We start from the raw sequence: 26,228 nt of genomic DNA on the forward strand, positions 1-26,228 counted from the left end.
TTAAAGGTGTATTATATATTATGAGAACTCATTAAAATAAATATATTAAGTTATGAAATGTATTTTTAGTTGAATTCTAGTTAATCTATGTTAGTCAAGTCGTCCTAAATTTTTATAAGCTTCATAAAGGTTGAATATAACATCTAAGTGAAAATAAAGTGTTTTTTTAATTGTTGAAAAGAAATAATGCAATGTTTTAAATTATAAGGGAAGTGGTTAAATACAAAGGCTCTTTATTATATAAGAGCATTATATTTAATACATCAAAAATTGTGAGTAAAAATTTTATAATGTAAGGAGTGGTTTAGAATGTTATGAGAGAAAAAAAAGAGAAATTTAGTAATTTTTCTGTATACTTGGAAAGTTACTGTTCACACTCTATAAAATTTTAATATATTTTGAAAGTGGTTGTGACTGAAGGAAAGATAAATGGTAATGATAAATATATATAAAAAAAAGTATTATTTAATCTAAAGAAGAATGAAAATGTAATGATATTTTAGTGTAATTTTAGATTTAGAGATAGAACAATGAATGCATTGGCGGAGCCATAAACTTTTTTTATGGGTTCGGAATTTTCGATGCTTAAATTTTTTTTTGTGTCAAAGTTTTTGCACCCGAATAGGTCGGGTCGGGTTGGGTTGATCATTCGGTTAGATAGATAAAGTGCAATATCACTATCATAACAAAAATACATCTTTAACATTCAGTAAAATACAAGTCATTAAATATAAAGATATCGCGTATTATAATTTTTCCTTACGTGTTTTCATGATTTGAAAAATCTTCAAACGCAACTTTGAAAAAGAACTCATTCTCAATACAACAAATAAAAGCATCATTTATATAATCGTCACCCAAATGATTATACAAATCTGACTTCACATACTTTATTGAAGAAAAACACATCTCAAACGATAGACCAACATGTAACAACTCGGATTCCCCAGATTTTATATTCTTTACCCGACCCGTTTTATTTTTCGGGTAAATTTTAATCAATAACACACTACAATTATTGAGTTATTATTATTAATTATAAATTGTTTATTATAATTATTTAATACATGTAAATAACTTTCGATCTACACTTCTTACCCTAAACCTTAGTTTTAGCTCTCATTGGACCCATCTATCAAGTTAAGGGGCCTTTTTGCAATTTTGGTTAAATAATATATACAATAATAACCAGGCTCCAGATCCAAACCCGTTTCCCTGATCCAGACTCTTATTTATAACCCAGGAACTAAAACCCGATAACCTGCTTAATTAGCTTGAACCGCAATTCTCGCGTCTAACTTGGAAATTATATGGGATTCTTGATTTGTATATTATACGCGGCCTAACTGACTCCACCAATTAAGCAACAACATCGTTATTATACGTATTTCGCTTATAATTAGGCCGTCCTTAATTGAAATTGAGATTTCAACCATAACGATCATTATATTTCAATTAAAGCTGCAGAATCCACCCTTAACTAGTCGTGACCTAAACCCTCATAAACAATTAGGTTATATCGGCCTGCAAGTATCTAATCTGTTCGTCGTTTGGCCGTTGTCCTCAACCCGCTGTTCACCATCAGTTCATCCTCTAATCAGGTAATACATACATGTAACACGATCGTTTTCCATCACTGATTATTAACCCTAATGTTAATTGGATCAAAAGCAATGGATTGAACGAATGTAGAACTCTAGGGTTTATATCAATTTGGGGTTAATCTGGATTGTTAGATGTAAATGATTGTTCTTAATCTTTAACCATTAGACCAGCTAGACCAACTGGTTGCTTGTGTTGGTGCTATCATCTGTTAGCCGGCCAGGGCGCGAGTTCGAGCCCCGGCCAGCGCAAAACCTTTCTATTTATTTGACTTCCTTTGTTTTTAATTGCTATATTGATTTTTTTTTATGTTTTATAACTTAAATATAATTAGTATTAATTATCAAATAAACATCTTTTTATTTTAAACGACATCATTAAGTCATCGTTTCTTGTCGAATCTCGTTAAAAGCTTTTGTTTATATATTTATGTATGTATGAATTAAAAGTATGTATTTATAGTAGACCATATTCTTTATATTTAAAACTCGACACTTTAATGTTTCTCGTCCTTTTAAACTTGCTCATATTTATATTATATATATATATATATATATATATATATATTTAATAAACTTATTAAATGGATTTTATCAAAATATTTATTTATACATTACTACATATCATAACTAAATAATTACGCATTATTATCTACTTATTTATTCATTAGTATTTTATTATCTTACATCAAATATAGTTTACCGCAACTCATATTTATTTAAGCTAATTATTCATAAATTAAATTATATGATATACGAACAATTCTTTTAACTAAATAATAACTACTAATAATATTGTTTTCATAACAACAAATAATCCGAAGAGATCAATCGTTCAAACATAACATTACAACCCCAAGCATAACTTAATCACCTCGAAACCTTAATTTATTAAATCACGTTATATTCTTATAATTAATCTTATTATCATTAATAACTAGGAACGCTTGTCATCGCATCCCGAGAAGCTCGGACTCATTTAACTTAGTTTCTATCACCGTTTCATTATCGCTTGTTCCACTTTATTAGGTGAGTAATCACTCTGCTATTTTTCTTGTTTTCAAATGTTTTGGGGACACTTGCGTACCATTTATCAAATTATTTATCTTATTATTTCTCAAACGCAAACTGTGATCTTTGTGTTGTGTATCAATTGAATGACTGTTTGTTACTTGCTATTTGCTTATTTGTTTACTTGAATCGCATTCGGAGTGGTCCAACATAATCTCATTATAGTATGATCATACGACCGTCGTAATGGCAGGAGCCCGATCGCATTGGCAATGGTTTCACCGACACTCATTACTTGCTTAACACTTTCATTGTTTATACTCACAGAAAACAGTTTTGCTTATTTTTACTCTATTATTTATATCATTATATATTATCATTTTGTTCGTGTCAAAACTGGTGAATCTACTCACTCAACATGTGTTGTTGACAAATATATATATTTTGTACGCATTTGCAGGTTATAGATTATCGAACTGAAGCTCACGTAGAGATAACCTTAGGATGTTAAACATAAACAAGAATAGTTGGTTTTGTATTGTAATTTTCTCTATTTTTGTTGTACTTAAATGTTCGTTGACAATTAATAAATTAATTAGATATTGTCGCTTTACAATTGCATGATAGTACCTTGTGAGCTGTGACATTCAGTTCGCGCCCCGGCATTTCTGCCTTAGGTTGGGGTGTGACACAACATGTATTGGTTGTTGGCGATTGTTGAAACCTTGGGCGAACGACGAAGAAAAAAGTTGATCGGTTGCTGAGTCGATGGCCGGTGTTTTTATTTGTTAATTATCTAAACTTTTTATAATCAATGGGCTTGAATATACTTTTTTAAAACGATAATGGGTTCGCTCGTCGAAAAAGAATGGGTTCGCTCGTTGATTCAAGACTATATGTTATATATAGAACAAAAATGACCGGGTTCAGCCGAACCCGGTGGTGATAGTGTGGCTCCGCCAGTGATTGAATGAATGCCATAGTAATATATAGAGTAAAATAACTATGCATGAGGTAAAAGTAATTACGCTGATTGAATGTGAATGCCATAGTAATATATAGAGTAAAATAACTATGCATGAGATAAAAGTAATTACGCATGAAGTGGGGTAGTTGCACATGAAGAAAATAAGGCGGCGTGCGTATTTTTTATTTTAATTACAATTTATGTTATTGCGTTTTTGTTTCGAGTGAAATTAAGAGTTATCCTTTCTTTTAATGCTTTTTATGATAAAGAGCTTTTGAACAATAACCCTTTCCTAAATCGTAGTATCTAAAATATATATACTTAAAAAATTTATATTAGAGACGAGATCAGAAAATGTTGGAAAAGTTGATAAAAACCTTAAATATGAAAACTAACATTTACTGTTAATTTATATAAAATCTTCATTTGTAATTAATAGCATTCCAATACAATTGAGGATTTTAGGTGTGCGTTGGTACTCACGGTCACGGACGAGCTCTCGGGTGAATTGGGTGGGGAATAAAGGTTATAGCAGAAGAATATATGCAGATTTGAGAATATTACTTTTTCTAATATTCTGCAAGTAGATTATTAAAAATAGCTGAAATTTATGTAAGGTTTTTATATATTAACTCAAAATATTCTTTATATAGATCACAAAAAAAAATATCTAAACAATGTTTAGTAGTAAAAAGTTGGCATGCAGGGCCGGCTATAAGGGAGGGCTGGGTGGTCGACGGACCCCGGCCCGACACCCCGATAGGCCCGGATTTTTTTTATAAAAAATTATATATATATATATTTTTATGAAACACGATATGTATATATAATGTTTAAAAATAATTACACTATCACTAGCTTTATTTAGTGGCAAAGGGGTGTGGCTTTCAACCAAAAGGTTGTGGGTTCTAACCTCACTTGAGACATTTTAATTTTTAACCTTATTTTATTAAAAAAAAAGAGTTTTTACACAACCAAATCATAAGGCCTAAAAATTTAAGGCTTAATTAAAAATTAAATTGTTTAAACCCAACAAGATACCCATTTTTATTAAGGTCTAAAAAATTTCGCCTTCGACCCAAAAATTTTTAACCGTTCTCAAAGTCGGGCCTAGGCATGTGCTAGACATTTAAATATCGGACATACTATTTATTAGTCTTAACATGTATGTGGAATTCATCCTAATAAACACCGGAATTCGTCTTTGCATGAAAAGTGTTTGGTTTAAGTCTTGTTATTTGGGTTGGGTAGAGTAAGATTAGACTTTTAAGGGCGTTAAAAGTTATGTCATCTTTTCTAGTCTTAGAACAAACTTATGTAAATATTTCTCGAGGTTCTTATTTATGGAGCAACCGAGCAAGATTTGTTTATTTTATTAACTAGATCATTGCATGTTTATAATACAAGTGAAAATGTATGTAACATATTTGTTTGATACTTTGATATTACTTGTATATTCATACAAACATTAAATGAATTTGAATAATGTTTTCATATGGTGTATGATGAAATAATTCTAAAAACTAGAGTTATAAGAATATACTAATTATACTAAAATAAATGACAAAGATATGTTTGTTAATAATGGTTAAGTTTAATGTGTATTAAATAGATCTTCAAAATGGTATAACTGTATAAGTTATCAAAAAATATTTCTAATAGTCTTTATTATACTTAAATTTGTTAATAACTGAGTTAAGGTTTATGTTAGATAACATAATTAAAAGGTAACGAAATTAAGTTTAATTTATATATAATTAAATACTTTATAATATAAGAAATGAAAGTAAAATTCTATAGTATTTAAATGATCAACGTTATTAATAAAAACAGTTTTCTTTAATTACTATAAATGAACGATGTGCACATCGAACACACTTCAAGGAGGACAACCGTAAGTTTAAAGAATAAATATAATCAAATTAAGATAGCACTGGTGAAGAAACACTAACCGGACCCCGGGCAGATTACTGGTAACCTGGGGGTTGGATAGCTGTTTCCCACGAGGGGTTAGACCCTTGGAAGATGGTTCTTCTGATAACCTGCAAAACAGACACCGTGAGCTCGTCACTGAGAAGGGGGGGGGTTCCTCCTTGTGACCACCCTCCGGCGTGAGAATCAGACTAGATTGCTCTTTAAATATAAAAGTATATTAAGAGATTGCTAGAACAGATATCAGGTATAATATGATGATAATGTAGTAAGATATGTTGTTGGATAATACCAGATGATCATACCATTTGGGGTATTTATAGCCGAAGGTAGGTTTCCAAGGAGGTATGGCCGGCTGCAACAGTGTTCCTGTTCATCAACAGTAGCCTACGCACGTGCCCTGCTGGTAGTTGGTGGGTAGGCAGCGGCTGATAGCGACCAGGCCTGCTGTATACTATTCCCTTTCCACCAACTGCCGGCTACGCACGTGGTATGACAGTAGTTGGTGAGTAGGCAGCGGCTTAATAGTGATACAGTACAGGAGCATGCTGCTCGCCATACTGTATCAGTGAGCTGTCGTATCCCTGATCAGATCTTTCGCCCATACCTCGTCAGGTACAGTGAAAGGTCCTTCAGTATAGACTGGCTTATTTGGGCGGGAGTATTCCCCCTCCCGTCTCTGTGCGGGATTGCTCCCGGCTTTGCTCATTCCTTCAGGTGACACTGAATGATCGAGAGCTAAGTACCTAGTGCGTGTAGCCATGCTGCGCGGGTGGCCTTCCCTCATGGCTTGTATCCGAGGCTGCGGGAACAGGCGGAGTCCTTCACCATGGGAGGCATTTCCTGCGGGACCAGCTTGCATACTGCGCGTAAGGACGTCACTTCTCTGAGCATGGTTGGTCCTGCGGATCCAGTTGGTCTCTGCGCAGACGTTCCTGTTTAAGGTGAGTCTTGCGGGTCCAACTGGGCTCTGCTGGGACCTACCTCTTCAAGTCCCCCCAGTCCAATGTTCTTCTCATGCGTGTTTAATAAAGTGAGGTGAACTTTTGGACTTAAGCAAAGGGTTTTGAAAAGGGTTTTGTAAGGTTTTCCATGGGAAGTCCTTGTCACTTGCAGAAATGCCCGAGTTTCCTGCTTGGTCTTTGGGTATGATGCGGGTAGGTCTGTAACCTCCTCGCAAGTCAGGAGCATTGAGTCCCAGTTGTGTGGATTCTCCATGAGGTTTTGGTAGTTTTGAACATAGTGATCAATTATGTTAAAACCACCAATTCCATCCTGGCGCTTCAAACAACGTAGTTCTCAACGTTCCCGCTATGCGGGGATGTTATTTCCGTTTCCGCAAGCATTGCCCAGAAGATCCTTCCTGGTTTCAATTCCCAGCGGAGCGCTAGGTATGTGAAGGGTTTTGCCTTAACACTGTACCAGCGCTCGTCTTACGGTTACTTTACTTCCAAGGTATTCCTAGCGTCAATTCCCTGCAGGTGCTAGATACGTGAAGGGTTTTGCCTTTACACTGTATCCGCGCCTGTCTTATAGTTACTTGGTTGCCGAGGAATATTTGGCTTCAATTCCCTGCGGGTGCTAGGTACGTGAAGGGTTTTGCCTTTACACTGTACCCGCATCCGTCTAACGGTTACTTGTTCGCCAAGGTTTACTTGGCTTCAATTCCCTGCGGGTGCTAGGTATGTGAAGGGTTTTGCCTTTACACTGTACCCGCATCCGTCTAACGGTTACTTGTTTGCCAAGGTTTACTTGGCTTCAATTCCCTGCGGGTGCTAGGTATGTGAAGGGTTTTGCCTTTACACTGTACCCGCATCCGTCTAACGGTTACTTGTTTGCCAAGGGGTAAGGGGTATTTTCCCGCTTACTTTTTTAATATTTTTTAAATTTTGAATTTTGAAATTCGAAGAGTTGGTGGAAAGATAAGAACAGTCCAAACCTCTGAAACGTCGTGCGACGGTTTCTTCTGACTGTGTCAGGACGTGCAGGAAGTTATGGTGACGTGACAGAACATGGTCATTCCAGTCGCTTTTTCAGGCGCGTGGGCGTGATTTTTCGGGCGCGTGGCCGCGAAATTACTGGCACACGTCCTTTCAACAGCTGTTGCCAGCCTGCTTTTTGCCACGTGTCATAGTTTCATTGCACCTTTGATTTCTCTCTCCTCCGCATTAAATTCACCGCATTAATTGCGATTACTATATAAAGGGGAAGAGGGTTATTTGTAATTCACACTTTCCCCTTTCTTCTTCTTCTTCTTAGTGATTTCCGGCAAATACTCCCCTTTTTCAGGCAAGCATTTTCCCGAAATCACTTCTCTTTCTGCAAAAATGTCTTCTCATGATGCCGACGATCAGAAGACTGCTGGCGAGTGCCAGTGTTCTCTTCCTGTCGATCTGTACCAGTATATCGTCAGGAAGTTCATGCTCGAGTCTCTCGAGCCTGAGTTTCCTGAACCCCACCATATTGTGTACGATGCCCCTAGTGGCAAGATCGGGGTTTATGCTGCATTCTTTATCTACGGGAACCTTAGGTTCCCGTTGACAAAGTTTGTGTACCGTGTCCTTGAGAGGCACAGCGTTCATTTGACCGAGCTGCACCCCATGGCGATCGCCAAGATTCGTCATTTTGAGTGGGTGTGCCGGATTCTGGGCATCGAGCCCCATGTGGACCGCCTGATGACCTTCTACACTTGGAGGTGCATCCAGGGGTGGTACAGTCTTACAACCCGGATTAAGGGTTTAAAGATTTGTACCACCGAGCGGAGTCTTCGCTCGTGGAGAAGAGAGTTCTTCTTCATATCCGCTCGCGCCATCCCCATTGCCATGAAGTTCAAGAACGGCCAGGCACTTCAGAGCCTTCACGCCCTCAACTACGAGGAGGCGGAATGGTTCTCGAAGATATCCCGGGTCCAATCCCCGGTTTTTCGTTTTCCGGAGTCAGCGATGGTAATGCTGGGGATGAGCCGAGTGTGGAAGGCGGCGAATGCGCAGAAGGTTCCGATTGTCCTTGAATATGGTTCGAACTCTGTCCCTTATGGTATGTCTTGTTTCTTTTTGTTGATTTTGACTTTTTTCTAACTTTCCTGTTTATTTCAGAGGGGAACGACCTACAGTCGCTCCTGAATCCGCGGGAGGAAGATGGTCCCGCACGGATGGGTACTCGTGCTCTGGACGAGAACGAGTTGCCCATCCTAGAGCAAACTGCGAGTCGGTTCGTGGAGGTTTACCCGCCGAGTCAAGAGATCCTGAGCCACCGACGGCCTGGTAAGCCTATCTTCTACCCTGAACCCCTCAATGCTGTGCCTGCTGCTGGAGTTCTTGACATTTCTTCTTCTGAGGAATCCGCAGAAGGTCCTCCGTTGGTGCGGAAGAAAAAGGCTGCTGCCGGCGTGAAGGGGAAGGAGAAAGCCACAGCTGATCCAGTGGTTCTATCTGACACGGAGTCAGATAGTGAAGAGGTGGCGGGGAAGCCCGGTGGTGAGAAGACCACTGCTCCGGAGGCTACGACCGTTACCTCCGGAGAACCAACGAAGACGACGGTGACCGGTACCAAGAGGCCGGCTCCATCGGGTTCCTCCCCGCCCGTCCGTACGTTCAGGGTCAAGAAAACCCGTAAGTATAATCATAATGCCTTTGTAGATTTGTCAATAATTTTCTTTTTAACACTTTCTTTGTGCAGGCGTGGATGTTGACGCAATCCTGGGTGAAACGCAGGGGAGTACTTCCTCGCCAATGATGGTAGGCTCGGTCAGCCTTCCTGAGGCGTCGACCCAGTCGCCTGCGCTTGCATCCGCTGGTCCAGTTGGTCGCTCCGTCGAACCAACTGTTCCGGCCGGGATGACTTCACCGCCGGCCGTGAGTGCGATTTTTACAGCATCCTTCACGGAACCGGCGGTTACTGCTGCTTTTAAGGAGGCGGCGACCGCGGCGGAGACAACGTCGGCGACCACGGCGGCTGCCACCATGCCCGCGCCACCGGCACCAATGGCCGGACCATCAGGTACGCGCAGGGCTTCACGCCGATCTTTGCCACCTTCCCGTCTGCCTGACCTGTTGGATGGATTTCCTTTAGGTTCAGGTGATGGGTTTGGCGGCTACCGGCCTGTCATTGACCCTACAGGTGCGTAGGGTTCCTTTCTTTTTCCCTTGTTTTTCATCATCTTTTCCTTACTGCTTTTGTTTCTTTTGCAGTGTCGGATTCCAATGAAGTGTATGTTCCGCGATGGAACATACGCTGAGGAACAACCCTTCGCACACCCGTGGAGTGCGTGGACTGGGCTCGCCACGCTGCTCCTCCGGGCGCGTTGGGGGAAGCCATGGTTAGCTACCAGGAGGGTAGGCTAACTAATGAGCTTCGGGTTCTCCAGGCCCGGATGCAGCCGCGCGTCGAGCTGCTTTGTCGTGAAAACGACAAGTTGAAAGCAGCTCACGCCAAGGACATATCTGAGGCGCGTGCTCTTCGGGAGGAGAACCAACAGCTGGCGGCAGCTGCCGCCGACAAGGAGAAGGCCTTCAAGGCCCTCGAGGTTGAAGTTCAGGCGCGACTCGAGGCCCGCTCCAAGGCTGCCCAAGCTGTGAATGAACAGCTTCGGTTGGCCAGGGAGACTGCGCGAAACGCAACCGAGAGGGCTGCCAAGGCTGAAGCCGTTGCTGAGCCTTTGCGTGTGGAGAATGAGCAGCTTAAATGCAAATTAAAGGCTCTTCAGCATGCTCATGACGCCTTGGCAATGGAAGATGCCAAGAAGCTGCAAGAGATTCTTGACCAGAGGGGGGTGCTTGACCAAACCGAGCGGAAGCTTAAGGGCGTCGAAGAGGCTGCCGCAAAGGAAGTATTACTTGCCAATCTGAACCAAAGCGAAGCCGAACGCGCCCGTGACGAAGTGCAAGCTACCCTCCAATGGCTACTTCGAGAAGCGTTGCCTCAGGTATGTTTAGATTTATCTTCACGCATTTCTTTTGTAAGAAAAGGTTCTAATACTTGTGTTTTCTTTGTAGGTTGTGCGTCGGGTCTTTTCAGAGACCTCTTACGATGATGCTATGACCGCAGCCCTCAACGCTTCTCATGATGATGGGGAAAAGGCCGGCTTCATGCTTGGTCTAGGGTTTGTTGAGAAAGGCGTCCCGCCTTCCAACTTCCCTTTGTTCAATGTGGATACTGAAGCCATTTATGACCAAGCATTGAACCAATACGCCGCCTTCCCGCATCCAGTGGTGGAGAAGGTGGACGAAGTAGCTGCTGCTGATGATGGGTTAGCTGTCCTCAAAGCGTTCCTCGAACCACCCCGTTCTGACGGAGCGGGTCCAAGTGGTAGCGGCCCTGAGGCTTGATCCTGAAGATCCCTTCCCATTGCTAAGACTTGTATAGTTTTTTATTTTCTTTTAGGCGGGTAGTTACCCGGCCATTCTTGTAATATATTCTTGAAATATTAATCTTTTTGCGTATAAGATTGTTATTTCCTTCTTTGGGTTCCTTGCTTTATAAACTTATGACTTGCATACTTAGTTTAAATTAGCAATTTTCCAAGTGTTTAGAATAAGAACCTTTGAACGTGGTTGATAGTGGGTTAAAGTTTCGCTTCCTCCTTCGTGATTGTGCGGGTAGAACCGTCACTTGCACTTGGTAGGATGGCTAAACTTTAACTTTTATCTAACCTGCGTGCTGGTTTTTCTTTGCCTTTTGAGGATAAGTTAACCTTTGAACGTGGTTGATAATAGGTGTGAAGTTCTGCTTCCTCTTTCGTGATTGTGCGGGTAGAACCGTCACTTGCACTTAGTAGGATGGCAAAACTTTACCCTTATCTGACCTGCGTGTAGGTTTTTCTTACCTTTTGAGGATAAGTTAACCTTTGAACGTGGTTGATAATAGGTGTGAAGTTTTGCTTCCTCTTTCGTGATTGTGCGGGTAGAACCGTCACTTGCACTTAGTAGGATGGCAAAACTATACCCTTATCTGACCTGCGTGTAGGTTTTTCTTACCTTTATAAGAATTTTGTTCTGAACCGTTCGACGCGCGGTTGTCGATAGGTTAGTGTTCATTTTCCTTTCATGATTCATGCGGATAGACCGGCACTTTCATTTAATGGAATAATTGAACTCCTTCAACTGACCTGCGTGAAAGTTTGCCACGTTATTGGGTTCGTGCGGGTAAGACCGCCTTCCCACGCAACGACTTCACGTAATGTGAATGCCGTCACCAGTGTTGGATAGTTTTAACCGTTCGACGCGCGGTTGTTGATAGGTTATTCAGTTTCGTTAATGATTCATGCGGATAGACCGGCACTTTCATTTTTGGGTGCTGAACTTTTTCCCCTTCAACTGACCTGCGTGAAGGTTTGTCACGTTATTGGGTTCGTGCGGGTAGGACCGCCTTCCCATGCAATGACTTCACGTAATTATGCGGTGAAAACCGGCATATTAGTGTCCAGAAAAGTATTAAATGTAAAATCATCAGCTTTGATATTCTTAAGAGAATCATTTCCATTAGAAGTGGCTCTTGGCCTTTTCTTTACAAATTGGAATTGATTTACATGCAAAATGTGTAAATGAGCTCCCTTCCTTGTTGGGATGGGAGTGCCATCGAGCCGATACGCACCTGGTTCGGGATCTCGTTCTTTACGCAGCATGTAGTCTCGATTTTGAAGCTGGAATTGATTCGTGTTTTCCCCAGATGGGGTTCTATACGCACCCGCCTGCTCAGCCTTTATTACGCCACGAGGTGCGCGAGCGTCCCATCTCTGACAAATGCTTCGACCATATCTTTTACATCTATGCATTCTTCAGTGTTGTGGCCCTTTGTCTTGTGAAAGTCACAGTATTTGCTCCGATCTGCATCGTGACGATGTCGGATTATTGGCGGTTTTGGCCATGGGAGCCCTTCAGTGGCGAATATCTCAGTGACGCTTTTGGTGAGTGGCGTCCATCTGGAGTTCCGGTGCGACTGTACATTATCCCTTCCGCCCAACCGATTTTGCAAGCCGGATGAGGTGTCAAAGTTTACCCTTGACTGCCAGATGCCTAGCTTTCGTTTTTTATTTAATCGGGCGGTGAGGACGTTGTCTTCTCTCGTCCTCTGGGTGTAGAGGTTTGTGCTCTGTGGGAGATCTCTACCCAGTTGCTTCTCTGTTTCCGCATAGCGTTTTGCTGCTGTCATGATGCCATCCCATGTGGATGGCATGCCATCTTTACCCGTTAGGGTGCGGATGAGCTCTGGGTCATGTGCGCCCTGGATGAAGGCAGCGCGAACAAGATCTTCACTGATATTGCCCAAACTTAGCTTCTTTGAGTTGAAGCGAGTGATGAAGTTTGGCAGAGATTCGTCTTCCTCTCGTATGCATTTGAGGATTGTCCATTGCTCCTCGGTATACTTCCGTTGCTGCCTGAAGTGTTGGCTAAACTTTTGTTGGAAGTCTGCCCAGTCGTAGATGTGGTTGACCGGTAGACGATCGAACCATGCTCTAGCAGCCCCAACCAGCGTCATTTGGAACATGTAACACCACGTGGGTTCCGTCCAATTGCTGACGGTTGCCCCTGCTATGAACCTGTTCAAATGATCGTCTGGATCAGATATACCGTCATATGTGCCTATGTTGGGCATTTGTTTGGCACTATTTGGGGCGATTGCTTCAGCAATGTCCCTTGCAAATTTGGACGTTCCTGCATTTGCAACGTTTGGTCTGAACGTTTTAGAGAAGTCTCGTGGACTTCCACCTGTGCTTTTTGGTTTGAAGGCTTGTCCAAAATGCCTTTTCGGTTGGGATTCCGTTTCCTTACGCTTCCCTTTTGCCCTATGGCGAGGGTTCGCGTCGGAGTCGGATTCCTCCGAGTCATCCTCCCAGTATTCGAATTCGTCGGCCTGTTGCACGGAACGCAAGCGTTCGTCCAACTCAGCCTGGAATTCCTTTTGTCGTGCCTCCGCCCATGCCTTAACTTCATCGAGAGTCTGGCGGGGGAGTCTTCGTTTCTCAACCTGGGTATCAGTGGATCCCAGTAGGCGCTCATTTACTGCACTTGCCCCAGCTTTGGTAAGTGGGGTAGTGTTCGTAAAATTTACTTCACTTGCCCCGGCTACCATAGCCGGGGTAGTGTTCGTAAAAACTGTGTTGCCGGTATTCCCCCCAGTAGCTGGGGTTGTGGTTACCGGAATTTCTCTAACCATCTTTGTAGAAGTTTGAAAAAACTGGAGAAAAATAAAGTTCTAGCTTTATGCACGGATGGCGCCAATGAAGAAACACTAACCGGACCCCGGGCAGATTACTGGTAACCTGGGGGTTGGATAGCTGTTTCCCACGAGGGGTTAGACCCTTGGAAGATGGTTCTTCTGATAACCTGCAAAACAGACACCGTGAGCTCGTCACTGAGAAGGGGGGGGGGTTCCTCCTTGTGACCACCCTCCGGCGTGAGAATCAGACTAGATTGCTCTTTAAATATAAAAGTATATTAAGAGATTGCTAGAACAGATATCAGGTATAATATGATGATAATGTAGTAAGATATGTTGTTGGATAATACCAGATGATCATACCATTTGGGGTATTTATAGCCGAAGGTAGGTTTCCAAGGAGGTATGGCCGGCTGCAACAGTGTTCCTGTTCATCAACAGTAGCCTACGCACGTGCCCTGCTGGTAGTTGGTGGGTAGGCAGCGGCTGATAGCGACCAGGCCTGCTGTATACTATTCCCTTTCCACCAACTGCCGGCTACGCACGTGGTATGACAGTAGTTGGTGAGTAGGCAGCGGCTTAATAGTGATACAGTACAGGAGCATGCTGCTCGCCATACTGTATCAGTGAGCTGTCGTATCCCTGATCAGATCTTTCGCCCATACCTCGTCAGGTACAGTGAAAGGTCCTTCAGTATAGACTGGCTTATTTGGGCGGGAGTATTCCCCCTCCCGCCTCTGTGCGGGATTGCTCCCGGCTTTGCTCATTCCTTCAGGTGACACTGAATGATCGAGAGCTAAGTACCTAGTGCGTGTAGCCATGCTGCGCGGGTGGCCTTCCCTCATGGCTTGTATCCGAGGCTGCGGGAACAGGCGGAGTCCTTCACCATGGGAGGCATTTCCTGCGGGACCAGCTTGCATACTGCGCGTAAGGACGTCACTTCTCTGAGCATGGTTGGTCCTGCGGATCCAGTTGGTCTCTGCGCAGACGTTCCTGTTTAAGGTGAGTCTTGCGGGTCCAACTGGGCTCTGCTGGGACCTACCTCTTCAACTGGCCTACTTTATTGTTTTGTTTTCTTCTTCAAAAAAGTTCAATAAAGGTTCACATCTTGGAATTACAGACAACTCAAATTCTTGTCCACTTATCCAATCAAACAACATGCATAAGTTAAATAAACGACCATGTGTTAAATCTGTGATAAAGATATACAATTCTGATATACTTCTGAACGCATGGTTGAATAATTAATGATTTTATGTAGGAGATAAATTTTACCTACAAAAACATTAACTAGTTGTAACCTAAAGTTTCTATTAGAGGTGGTAATAACCGAATTATTAACTGAAATCGAACTGAAAACCAATAAAATCGAACCGAAACTAATTAAATTAACCGAAAATAGTATCGGAGATTTTTCAACACTCGGTTAAGTTAAATTAACTGAACCGAATCAATTATACATAAATGTTATTATAATTTATAAAATTATATAAAATGATAATGGAGTAGTAGGATTGTGAATTGTGATTCATGGTGATGGTGTTCATAAATATTAAAAAAGAACTGGTCAAAGTTGGTTACATGCTTTGAGCCAAGCGGCCCAAGCCTAATCCTTCTCATAAGCAATTGGTGAAAGGTCTAGTGAGCCGTAGATTTGGGCTATGTGTAACGGAGAAAATTTCTCATATGTCGACCTGAATTCCATCAATTATAACATTGATTTCGTCAATGATACTTTGCAATAACTTTAGTCATGTCTAAATCTTTTATTTTTAGGCTATGTGTAATGGGGCGTAGATTTGGGCGATTTTGAGCGCGTACACCGACCCCCTCCCGGGCGATTTTTGGGCGAAAAGGGGCAGGGGCGGGGTGTTTTTATCGCCGTGGAAGAAGAATAAATATTATTATTATATTATATGTATGTGTGTGTATATATATGTATATGTATATATGTTGTGTGTGTATATGTATATGTATATATGTTGTGTGTGTGTATATATGTATATGTATATGTATATGTATATGTATATGTATATGTATATATGTTGTGTGTGTGATATATATATGTATATGTATATGTATATATGTTGTGTGTGCGTATATATATGTATATGCAAAATGAATTATAGAAACAACCCAAACCAACCGAACCACCCATTCCCTCCTTTCGGTCAACATCATGGTTCGCAAAACCAACCGAACGTGAACTTACAATGGAACCCGATGAACCTAAACCAACCGAGCTATCCGTTTCAATTTCCTGACCCGAAACTAAACATGTACGCCAACCGAGCTATATGTTTTTTTTATATTTTTAGTGATGTATTTTTTTTAGTTATTTATTTTTTTTAGTTATGTATTTTTTTATATATTTTTTAATTTTAATGCATTTTTATTTTATTAATGAATAAATTGGTTTTTATTTGATTAGTTTAATTATAAAAAGAAAATAATAAAAAAAGATACTGTGGACCCAACTTGTAGCCCCTACACCATTACACCCAAAAAACAAATTCGCCCCCTTTGCTGACTGGGCGACACGTGTCACAATTCGCCCCCCAATTGTAGCCCCTCCACTACACATAGCCTTAGTGTAACATACGTAAATCATTGATTGTCTTAATTTACACGTTTATTTAGGTTAATATGTTAGAAACCCGTGTATTACATGGATTGAATTAATAAATATTAAATAGTTAGCAAAATAAAGAATTAAGAATTATAACACGATCTTTTTTGAATTAAGATATGATTGAATTTGTGTATAAGTTACTAATGTTTAATATATTTGAAGTCATATATTCACATAACTTATTCTATTTTAGCTATTGTATTTAAGGTATTTCTTAATTTCCCGAAGAATAATATAATATAATGTTTTCAGTGATATACTACTTCCCTTGAGAATTCATCATGTTGGCCTTCTTTTTTTTCTTTTTTTTTTTTAAATTTCATCTCATGCGATACACGAGTATTGCAACTCTGTCTTAAAAGCATACTCATTTGAATCTCCATCTCTATTTTTAAAATTTCACATTTATCTCTAGATTTTTTTAACCTCTCACATCTTATTCTCCATCCATACGTCTATATTACTTTTTTTATTATTCATTCCCTTTTTCTTAATTATTTTCTATATATTGCAAGCATTTCTAATATTTTGGAAAAATACGTAGCAGGAGTCTTGCTTTTGTTTACGGTAATTTTACAAATATTTAAATGTTGAAACTTTAATACATCATATAATATTTGCATAACAAAACTGGTGTGAGTTGTGATCAATAATTGGTTCAAAAGAAGCTTGATAACTAACTAGCAAACATGTTAAACGGGCTTTAACAGATTATATGGTTTCATCATGAGGTCGTTCAATATACAACCGGCCCATTTCATTTTTAATCAAAAATCCTTATTAATACCATCGACCCAATATCATTTATCATCACCGGCCCAATTGCCAAAATAAATTATCTATATTAAAAATAATGGGTGAGGATACCATGCAATAATCCTTTATCGTGCAAAGTTTTTTTTTTACCATACATAAATAATAAATTCATGCGATGACATAAATATAAATATGATCTAAACTGAGTTAAGAGTCATAACACAAATGTTATATGCATTTTGTAACTTTCTTAATCTATCAATGTCCATTTACATATTACTCTTTATATAATCACAATCACGTAAATATAGTTGATATATCTTAAATAAAAACACATAAATAATAAACTAGTTTCGGCTTGCAAGCTAACAAGTGAATATAAAATCCGGGCTCATTTATTAAACGAGTTTATTTTAGAATGAAACTCACTTTATTTCAATACGCTTCAAACTTTTATCAAGTCGATCTCGAGTATATTACAAAACCATGGGCGGATCTACGTGTACGAGACCGGGTTCACGAGAACTCACTGAGTTTCGGATTTTATATAGAACGTTTATATAAAATATGAAAGTGAACCCACGTATATTTTATGAGTGAACGCATAAACAAAGTGGAACTTTGGCCTAGTGGTAAACAATCCGTCTTGCTAATCTAATAACCTAGGCTCGATTATTAGTTGCACACCGTTTCTTCCTTTTTTACATTTAATTAGTGTACATGTAGGTGGGGATTCTAAATGTGTAAGTTATAAAGTTATTTTGTGGTAATTGGATAGAAGTATAGAACAATGTGCATGTATAAATGTATAATGAATATCTAATATACATATAACAATTATTTGTAGTAAAATACTTGATAAACTACTAAGAGCTTGCTAAACATTATTAATAGAGTAACAAACTAACAATTCATCTTAATCTATAATTCAATAATATGTGAATGCTCTAATAATGATGTTTGTTTTTTGTTATTGTATTGTATTTTTATCATGTGATAAACCTTAACCACCCGAAACCGTTAAACCGAACCGAACAGTGAACCCACTGAACAAAATTCCTAGATCCGTCACTGCAAACAACTCAGTTCGATTACATTTTAAAGTTTAAATCCTTAATGTAATCTCTTTAGTGCTCTCTTGTTTCAAGACGTCTAGACTACCAAAGGATAACAACACTGGCCGGGTCCCACTTAGTTTATAACATATGCATACATATAAGAAAACTTTGCACTAGCATTCACATATCTTTGTATAGACTTATAGAAAGTTAGACTAACCGAAAGGTTCGTCTTCGTACATTATTTATATAAAATTGAAGCTTTTTCTGTATATATATTTTCTTCCAACCTCCCCACGCTTCCACATTCTCCTCCCTTTTAATGTCACTTCAAAATAAATGCTTCTTTAGCCCTACTACACTTCTTTCTAACATTCTTTAATATTCACTACTTAGCATATGCTTTCTATGATTCAATGAATGATTTCGGTGATAGATCGAGTATTTAAATCCACATCTTGCCTCCTGCAATCGTGCCCAATGCTTTCTACAAACATATGAACATATGTATGGCAGTCTGACGCAGAGCGGAAGCATAAAAACATGTGAAAATAGTTGGGAGGAAAATTGATACATGTGCCCAAATCAATACATCAAACTCCGGAAATTCTTAACTTGACTGTCTAGGAATGACATTAAGTATCTAGATAATTTTGATAAATACAAAATTTACGTGTTTTTATATAAAAAAAAACTAAAATCAGGGAAAATATGTTGAAATCGAAATTAGGGCTCCAGATGAAGAAATTGGGACATGACAGTCGAGCAAATTGCCTATGGCATCCAGCTCGTTGAGACCTTTCAATCCATTACTAGGGTTCCCATAAATCTAAATAGAGTGTATCGCTATAGTACCAAAGGACTTTAATAATATGTTTCACGCACGACGCTCATAGAATAATTTCTGTTTTCTTGTAAGTGTTTCATTCTCAATATCTTCTCGGTAGCAGTAATAATATTCCGAGACGAGCTTTATCAGTTTAAGGACCATTTCTCGTTCTTTCTTACATCAAATAGACGAGATAGCTTCTAGATATGTTTTTAAACTAATCAAACATTAGAATTATTTCAAGAGAATAGTAATTATTATCTCATTAGTCACTAATCTAAAATGCATCAACTTGAGTACCTCATTAATCTAAGCAAGAGGAAAAGGCTAAAAGTGTCTTTATCTGCTTTAGTTTGCTTGATTCCCATTACACATTAGGAAAATATTAGATTGCATCTTTGAATCTTGAATTCTATGTGCTTTGTCAAATATGTTTAGTACCGTACAAGTCAACAATGCATTAGGGCCCAAAGGTAATCATTCTTTCACATTCCCACTCTTATATGTACACCATTTAGTTCATTTCACTACATACTAACAATTTAACTCCCCCCCCCCACCCACCACCACCACCACCACCACCACCCACACCACAATGTCTAGTGAACAAGATTCAACCAAAAGGGTTGATTTCAATGGAACAAAGTTTACAAGAACTTGTAGATTTCTACCTCAAAGATCCGCAATATCGCCCGTTAAATACATTAAACATATGGGTGACAAGATGATAATAGTTTTTCGTGTTATTTATGGTCGAAACGAGCTTCCACCAAGGTTACTTCCTCTATAACACCACAACAACCGACGGTAGCTCCAATTGATTCTCAACAAGCAGAAGCTATCGATGATTGTATCGAGTTTATAAACTCTTCATCTACCTTAACAAGATCAAATTCCGTTTCTTGTTAAATTCTTGTTCAAATCCAACAATAAGATCATCCGGTTTGTGTTTATTCCAATGTGGATGACGGGTAGTCGCTAGATTTTGTAATTCTTGGTGTTTTTTAGGATATGATGAAGCCGTGTTTTGGGTATTTTAGGACACAATGTTATGCATGTACGGTTTTTTTTTTCATGTGTTCTGTACCCAAGTTGGTTGGAGAATGTTTGGCCTATTGGTTGAACATTGTCTGTGGTTTACACAATAATGTGGAGATCCTTGTACCCCACGAATACTTGATTGTATCATGTTAGGTATGTGGGTCTTTTCACTTGTTAAATTCAAGGTGGTGTTGATGTATGGTGTTTGTTAATTAGCTTCATCATCATCATCATCATCGTACTCAGTATATCCCACCAATAGCAAAGCTATGGTAGGGTCTGAGGAGGGTAAGATGTAGGCAGCCTTACCTCTACCCCATAGGGATAGAGAGGCTGCTTCCGGTGAGACCCCCGGCTCGATAGTAGTTTTGCATCAAGCCTTGGACATAAGGCACATAGCACTCAATCATCGGGACACCGGCTGATCGGTGCATGTACCCTTATCTTTCAGCTATCAACGCCACTACATGATGCCTGATTAACCGTCCGTCACTTTTAACGTTATTTTCACGAGATTAGTAAAATAACGTCAAAATTAGTGCAATTTCACTTTTGCCCACCCGAGGGTTCACACATATATACATCATACGTGCGCACCGCAAGCAGGGCTAGTTAATTAGCTTGTGTTTTGGAATTAATATGTAACTTGTAAGTCAGAGTGTATGAATTATTTGCATAATCTTCTAGAGGGGGAAAGTAACGGAAATAGTAATTTGAATTGATTGGTTACCTAAATAATCAATTATTAAAAAAAAAGTATACTTGTAGTGTACTAGTGTTACAAATGTTTGCATCCAAATCAAATTAAGTATAGAAATTATGAAAATTTTGTGTATATGACTTAGGGTGTTAGATATATGGAGTTTAGACTATAGTATATTTAACACCACTTAAAAGGTTGAAGAGATAGGGTACTAGACTAACCCACGGGCCCAAGTAAACCATAAGATGGTCTTGAATTGCAACCGTAGACCTAACCCTATCACCTACAAAGGAGACAAACAAGGCATCTGTGAACTCCAGTCGTGGCAAAAGACCTGCCACCTACAAAGGAGACAAACAACACATAACAAATGATACTCAGATAAATCACAATCCAAGATTCTTTAAAAGGCGACAACCAGTACATGGATAAAACTTTTATCGACCGATTTATTATAAGTAGAAACTATTCTGAGCATGTCATTATCTCATAAACCATGCATTGCAAATAACCTTATTTTTAACACAAAAAAACATATATATGTAATATGTATAAACAAAATTTGTGCCCCGACCAATGGTTGTAATGAGCTCACGTTGTTTTGTTTTGTTTTGCAATTTAAACCGGCTTAACATTTAGGTTGAATCAGGTTGTTTCTTCGATGAATAATAAAAAAAATATGTATACACATACACACTATAGTATACCTATGTATACGAAAATGTTATGTAGCTCACCTAACGTAGTAATCATGAAAATAGGTTAAAAATAATTAAAACCGACTCAGTCAATCGATTAAGCAAAAGCGGAATAACGACGAAAACGCTTTGTAGAGTTGATGAAAGAAACAGATGCTTTCAACTCATCCATCAAAAGATCCCATTTTCTAACCTGCAACTAAACATGGCGTCTGTTACTCTCAAATGCTATCATCTTCCTTATTATTCTATCAACAACACTAACTCTATTAACGCCTCCTCATCCAAATCCACTGTTCGTTTCAATTCTCCAAACCCTAACCGACGTCATCTCGTTATCTCCTCAGATGACGCGGCTGCATCCGGTTCCGTTTATAATATATCTAGGTCTGCTTATGTATTATTCACGCTTGTTTTAATTTAGCTTTTGTTTCTTAATTATGTTTATTAGTTTATATGAATTAATATTCACATCGTAGAGATTATTATTAGCCTGTTGATGTTATTTGTGTATTTTAGCTGAGTAATTAGAAACGTAGAAACTAGTATTCATCAATTGAAAATTGAAATGAAGAAATTGTGCTTGTTGTATACATAAGGATTTAAGGATTATTCATTTTATTTTGTTGGATTTAAAGTTTTAAACTGGTAATAATTGATGTATGCATATATGAGATCCAGTTGTTGGTGAACTTTTGTTCTGCAGTCCGTTTGCACACCTTAAAGGCTGTCCGTAGTGGGGCGACAAAACAAGAAAAAAGGGGCAATATTTGCGGTGACCCCCCCCCCCCCCCCACAGGCGACAATAGGGGCGATAAGAGAGGAGGGGGGGAGGACTATTTGTCTCCTGTTTGTGTGTGTGTTTATTATTATATTTGTGTGTATGTGATATATATATATATATATACACATGTGTATATATATGGGGCTACAACACCATTACACCCCTAAAACAAAAACCCATCATTTGCTGACTGGGCGCCACATGGCGCAAGTCGCCCCATTTTGTAGCCCCTCCACTACACATAGCCTAATAATATATATTTAATTTTTTAAAATTATGTATACATATAGACACAAAAAATTATTTATAATTCTAAAAATAAATATAAATTTTCAAACACTTCAAAGATTGTGACCAATTTTGACCAAAAGTTTGATTGATTTTCACCCGTTTTCGGGGCCAATTAGGTGAAATTGAATCGCTAACCCTCCGATTTCCGATTAATCGGCGCCAAATTGTGATTTTTACGACACTGGGGCTATGTAGATATGTAGGTGTTAAGATACTCGGAGTTTGAAAAAAGCAAGAATGATCGTAGATACAAGTTAGTTGTGGTTGAGTAAATTAGTATTTGTTAAAGCAAATACATTAATATAGCAAACCGTGCTTCCAAAAGTATTAAAGAAGGTGAACACATGCTGATTTTAAGTTTTGTTATGAATGCAGCAACTTCTGTATTATTGAAGGACCGGAGACTGGTCAGGATTTTGTTAAGATGCAGACAAAGGAGATCCAAGATAATATAAGGAGTAGGCGAAATAAAATCTTTCTCCTAATGGAAGAGGTAACGCCTTCACCTTAATGCTTTGTCAACTGCACACATATGAATATCATGTTGTTTTGACATTTGTTCGTATTCACAGGTGAGGAGGTTAAGAGTGCAACAACGATTAAAAAACATTAAAGTTAATGAGGGCAGTGTTGAGGACAATGAAATGCCTGATATTCCATCTTCAATTCCCTTTCTACCTTCAGTGGTAAGTTATATTATCTTCTGCTTATAATTTGATGTCAAAAGCTTGTTTAAAGCAGGCTTTAGTGTTAATTTTTCAGAAAATGTATGACACATTTACAGTAGTTAATTCATTTGATACTTATCTTTTTTATTCTGAAAACATGATACTATTATTATAGAGATTCACCAAACATTGTAATGAGATAACAATAGTAATATATATCACAACATTAGTGAAGTATTGAAGCCGCATGTTACTCTATATGTACACAAAAGCTAGTATTTTGATTGCCTTTCAATAGGCTTGTAAACAAACCAAACGGAACATGTTGGTGTTCATTTGTTTATATTTAACTGAACAAATGACCGAACATGAACAATTAAGCGAACAGGGTTTTCTTGTCCATGTTCGTTTGTTAGGAAAATGAGCGTGTTTGTTTATGTTCGTTTTTAATAGTATAAATGAATGGTTCATGAACATAAACGAACGGCCATAGCTGAACCTACATGAACAAGCATAACCAAGCGAACACAAATTAAAATTAAAAGTGAACATGAGTCTGTCAGACCTAAAAAAGTCATTAAACTAGATTAAATGGTAATGGGTCTAAAAAGTTGAATATATAAATGAACGTAAATGAACGGACTTCAGCACACATAACTAATGAACCTATATGAACAAACATACAGGAGTGCAATAAACGAACGTTCAAGAACATAAATGAACAAAAAGTTTAGTTCATGTTCATCCGTTTACAAATCAAACAAACATAAATGAACTGCCTGTCGAACGGTTCACTGATCATTTGGTTCATTTACAGGCCTACTTTTCAATATGTGTATCTTCCTATTGGCAAAAACTTTTCTTACTAATGTTTATTTTTCTTTCTATTTGAGATAGACACCAAAGACATTGAAGCAACTCTACTTGACAAGTTTTTCATTCATATCAGGAATTATAGTCTTCGGTGGCCTTCTTGCACCAGTCGTAAGTTCATTTTTTTAATGACTATACCTTTTTTTTGAGTTGTCATATATATGTTTGTAACATGGAAACTTATTTTTATGTCAGTTGGAACTAAAACTTGGTTTGGGTGGCACATCATATAAAGATTTTATAACCAATATGCATCTGCCTATGCAACTGAGGTGTGATATACAAAACCGGTTAATGTATGCAGTTCATTTAAGCAAATGTTAACACATAATATTTCTGCATTTGTTTCAGTGAGGTTGATCCAATAGTGGCATCCTTTTCGGGTGGGGCAGTTGGTGTAATTTCAACTCTGATGTTGCTTGAAGCTAATAATGTCATGCAACAAGAGAAGAAAAGGTGCAGATACTGTCATGGAACTGGTAAGTAGTCTTGCAAACACTTTGTTGTTTGTTCTTTTCTTTAACTATGAATTAAAAATGTTTTAATTATTGTTACAAAGTGAAATATCGTTACCATAACAATCAGTTTCTTTGAATAAAATGATTCAGAAGGTTGTATGCATTAATAGACTCTGGGCTAGGTGTGTGCATGAGTTGGTTTGAGTCCCCGATTTTGGGCTTCAGCAGAATCATAAACGGAAAATGCAATTTGTAGGTTTTTGAAAACAGTTTCGGTTTTTTGGCTTTATCGTTTGAGCTTTAAAATATAGGGCCGGGAAAATATTGGCCCAAAATAATGAATTTGGGTTTGAAACTTTTGGCCTGATTTTTTTGTTAGTTAACTGTTTATCTATTATTACACATTTGGACCTAAAAATTTTTTACTAGAACATTTATTAATTTTTATAAATTATTTAAAATCGTTCTTTTTTTGGTTTTTACTGTTTGGTTTGGTTTCAACTGGTTCGGCTTTTTTGGTTAGAAACGAAAACCGAACCGAAAATTTGGTTTTTCAAAAATCATTAAATCAAAGCGACTTCTTATTGCGTTTGGTTAAGTTGGCTGTTTGTTATTCTTGTTTTTAAGACCTATTTGAGATAATGAACAAGTACACAACCCAAATCGACTCATTCATCAGTAAACGGGTAAAATTTCTAATCTCAATTATACGCACATTAATTAGGGGTGTTGATGTACTAAAACACAGGATACTTGACATGTGCGCGTTGTTCTTCTAGCGGTGTGTGCTTAAACGTAGAGCCAATTTCTGTAGCTAATGCTTCTGATAGTCCATTACGCGCTCCAACTACCCGAAGGTGTCTTAATTGTTCTGGGGCAGGAAAGGTACCAAAAACTATATATGCATGAAACTTCATTCTGGTGGTCCATTTTTTTGTTTGGTCTTTTATTGTTTATTGCGACTACATTGATTCAGGTAATGTGCCCCACGTGTCTTTGCACGGGAATGGTAATGGCAAGTGAGCATGATCATCGAATAGACCCATTTGACTAAATTGCTGACTCGAACCATTGCAGCCCGGTTATAGGGAAATGATGTAACTTATATTGGTAAACCGAGGTTTATAGTAAAACAAATATGCGTTTTAAGTATATTCAGCGGTCAAATTACTTTCGGTTATATGTATACCAGCTTGTATACTTGGTGTCTATACGCTCTTGATACTATATAGCAACTTCTGATATATGATTATACGGTCAGACTTGCAACTTGTCTTGTTTGTATTTGGTTTTAATATCGATATAATTTCCTGTTCATTTAACCGGGTATGAATATATTTTAAAACGATCGGGCCTGGTTCATGTTTTTAAAAAAGTTTAAACTAAAAGTTCAAATAACCTGATTTGTTTATTCTTCAGTTATTTTTTGAAAAATTAATGCTTATTTTCATTTTCTACGATTTGGAGTTTTGACTCTTGCTTTGCTTATTGGCGTAAATTTTGTGGGTAAAATATACATTTTATAAACAACTTTTAACCTTTATAAAAAGGATGGTTGCGAATAAAAGATCAACCGTGAAAATTTGATCAAACGTTATGGCTAAATGTGAAAATTTGATCAAACGTTTGTAGTTGCAAAATAAGCATCACGTGATGCCACTATTAGATCAAATCATCATGTGAAGGCTGAATACAGATGCCTAGGCATGCATACGTGATGATTTGATCGCACACTTGCTTTCTTATTTTGCTATGATAACCTTCACATA

General features: G+C 38.4%; 1 protein-coding gene across 1 annotated transcript; it reads left to right on the plus strand.

Moving 5' to 3' along the window:
• Positions 1 to 21,582: 21,582 nt before the first annotated feature.
• Positions 21,583 to 25,728, plus strand: LOC143563647 (protein ORANGE-LIKE, chloroplastic-like). The gene is made up of 8 exons (XM_077051145.1): positions 21,583 to 21,772; positions 22,836 to 22,953; positions 23,033 to 23,146; positions 24,026 to 24,112; positions 24,197 to 24,273; positions 24,353 to 24,480; positions 25,208 to 25,344; positions 25,436 to 25,728. Exons 1-8 carry the CDS (start codon positions 21,591 to 21,593, stop codon positions 25,511 to 25,513), a joined length of 921 nt encoding a protein of 306 aa, XP_076907260.1. The 5' UTR covers positions 21,583 to 21,590; the 3' UTR covers positions 25,514 to 25,728.
• Positions 25,729 to 26,228: the final 500 nt, after the last annotated feature.

Source organism: Bidens hawaiensis, unplaced genomic scaffold, assembly GCF_021521415.1.
Source record: "Bidens hawaiensis isolate Kalapana, Puna unplaced genomic scaffold, B.hawaiensis_p1.1 tig00021504_1, whole genome shotgun sequence".
Lineage (NCBI taxonomy): Eukaryota > Viridiplantae > Streptophyta > Magnoliopsida > Asterales > Asteraceae > Bidens > Bidens hawaiensis.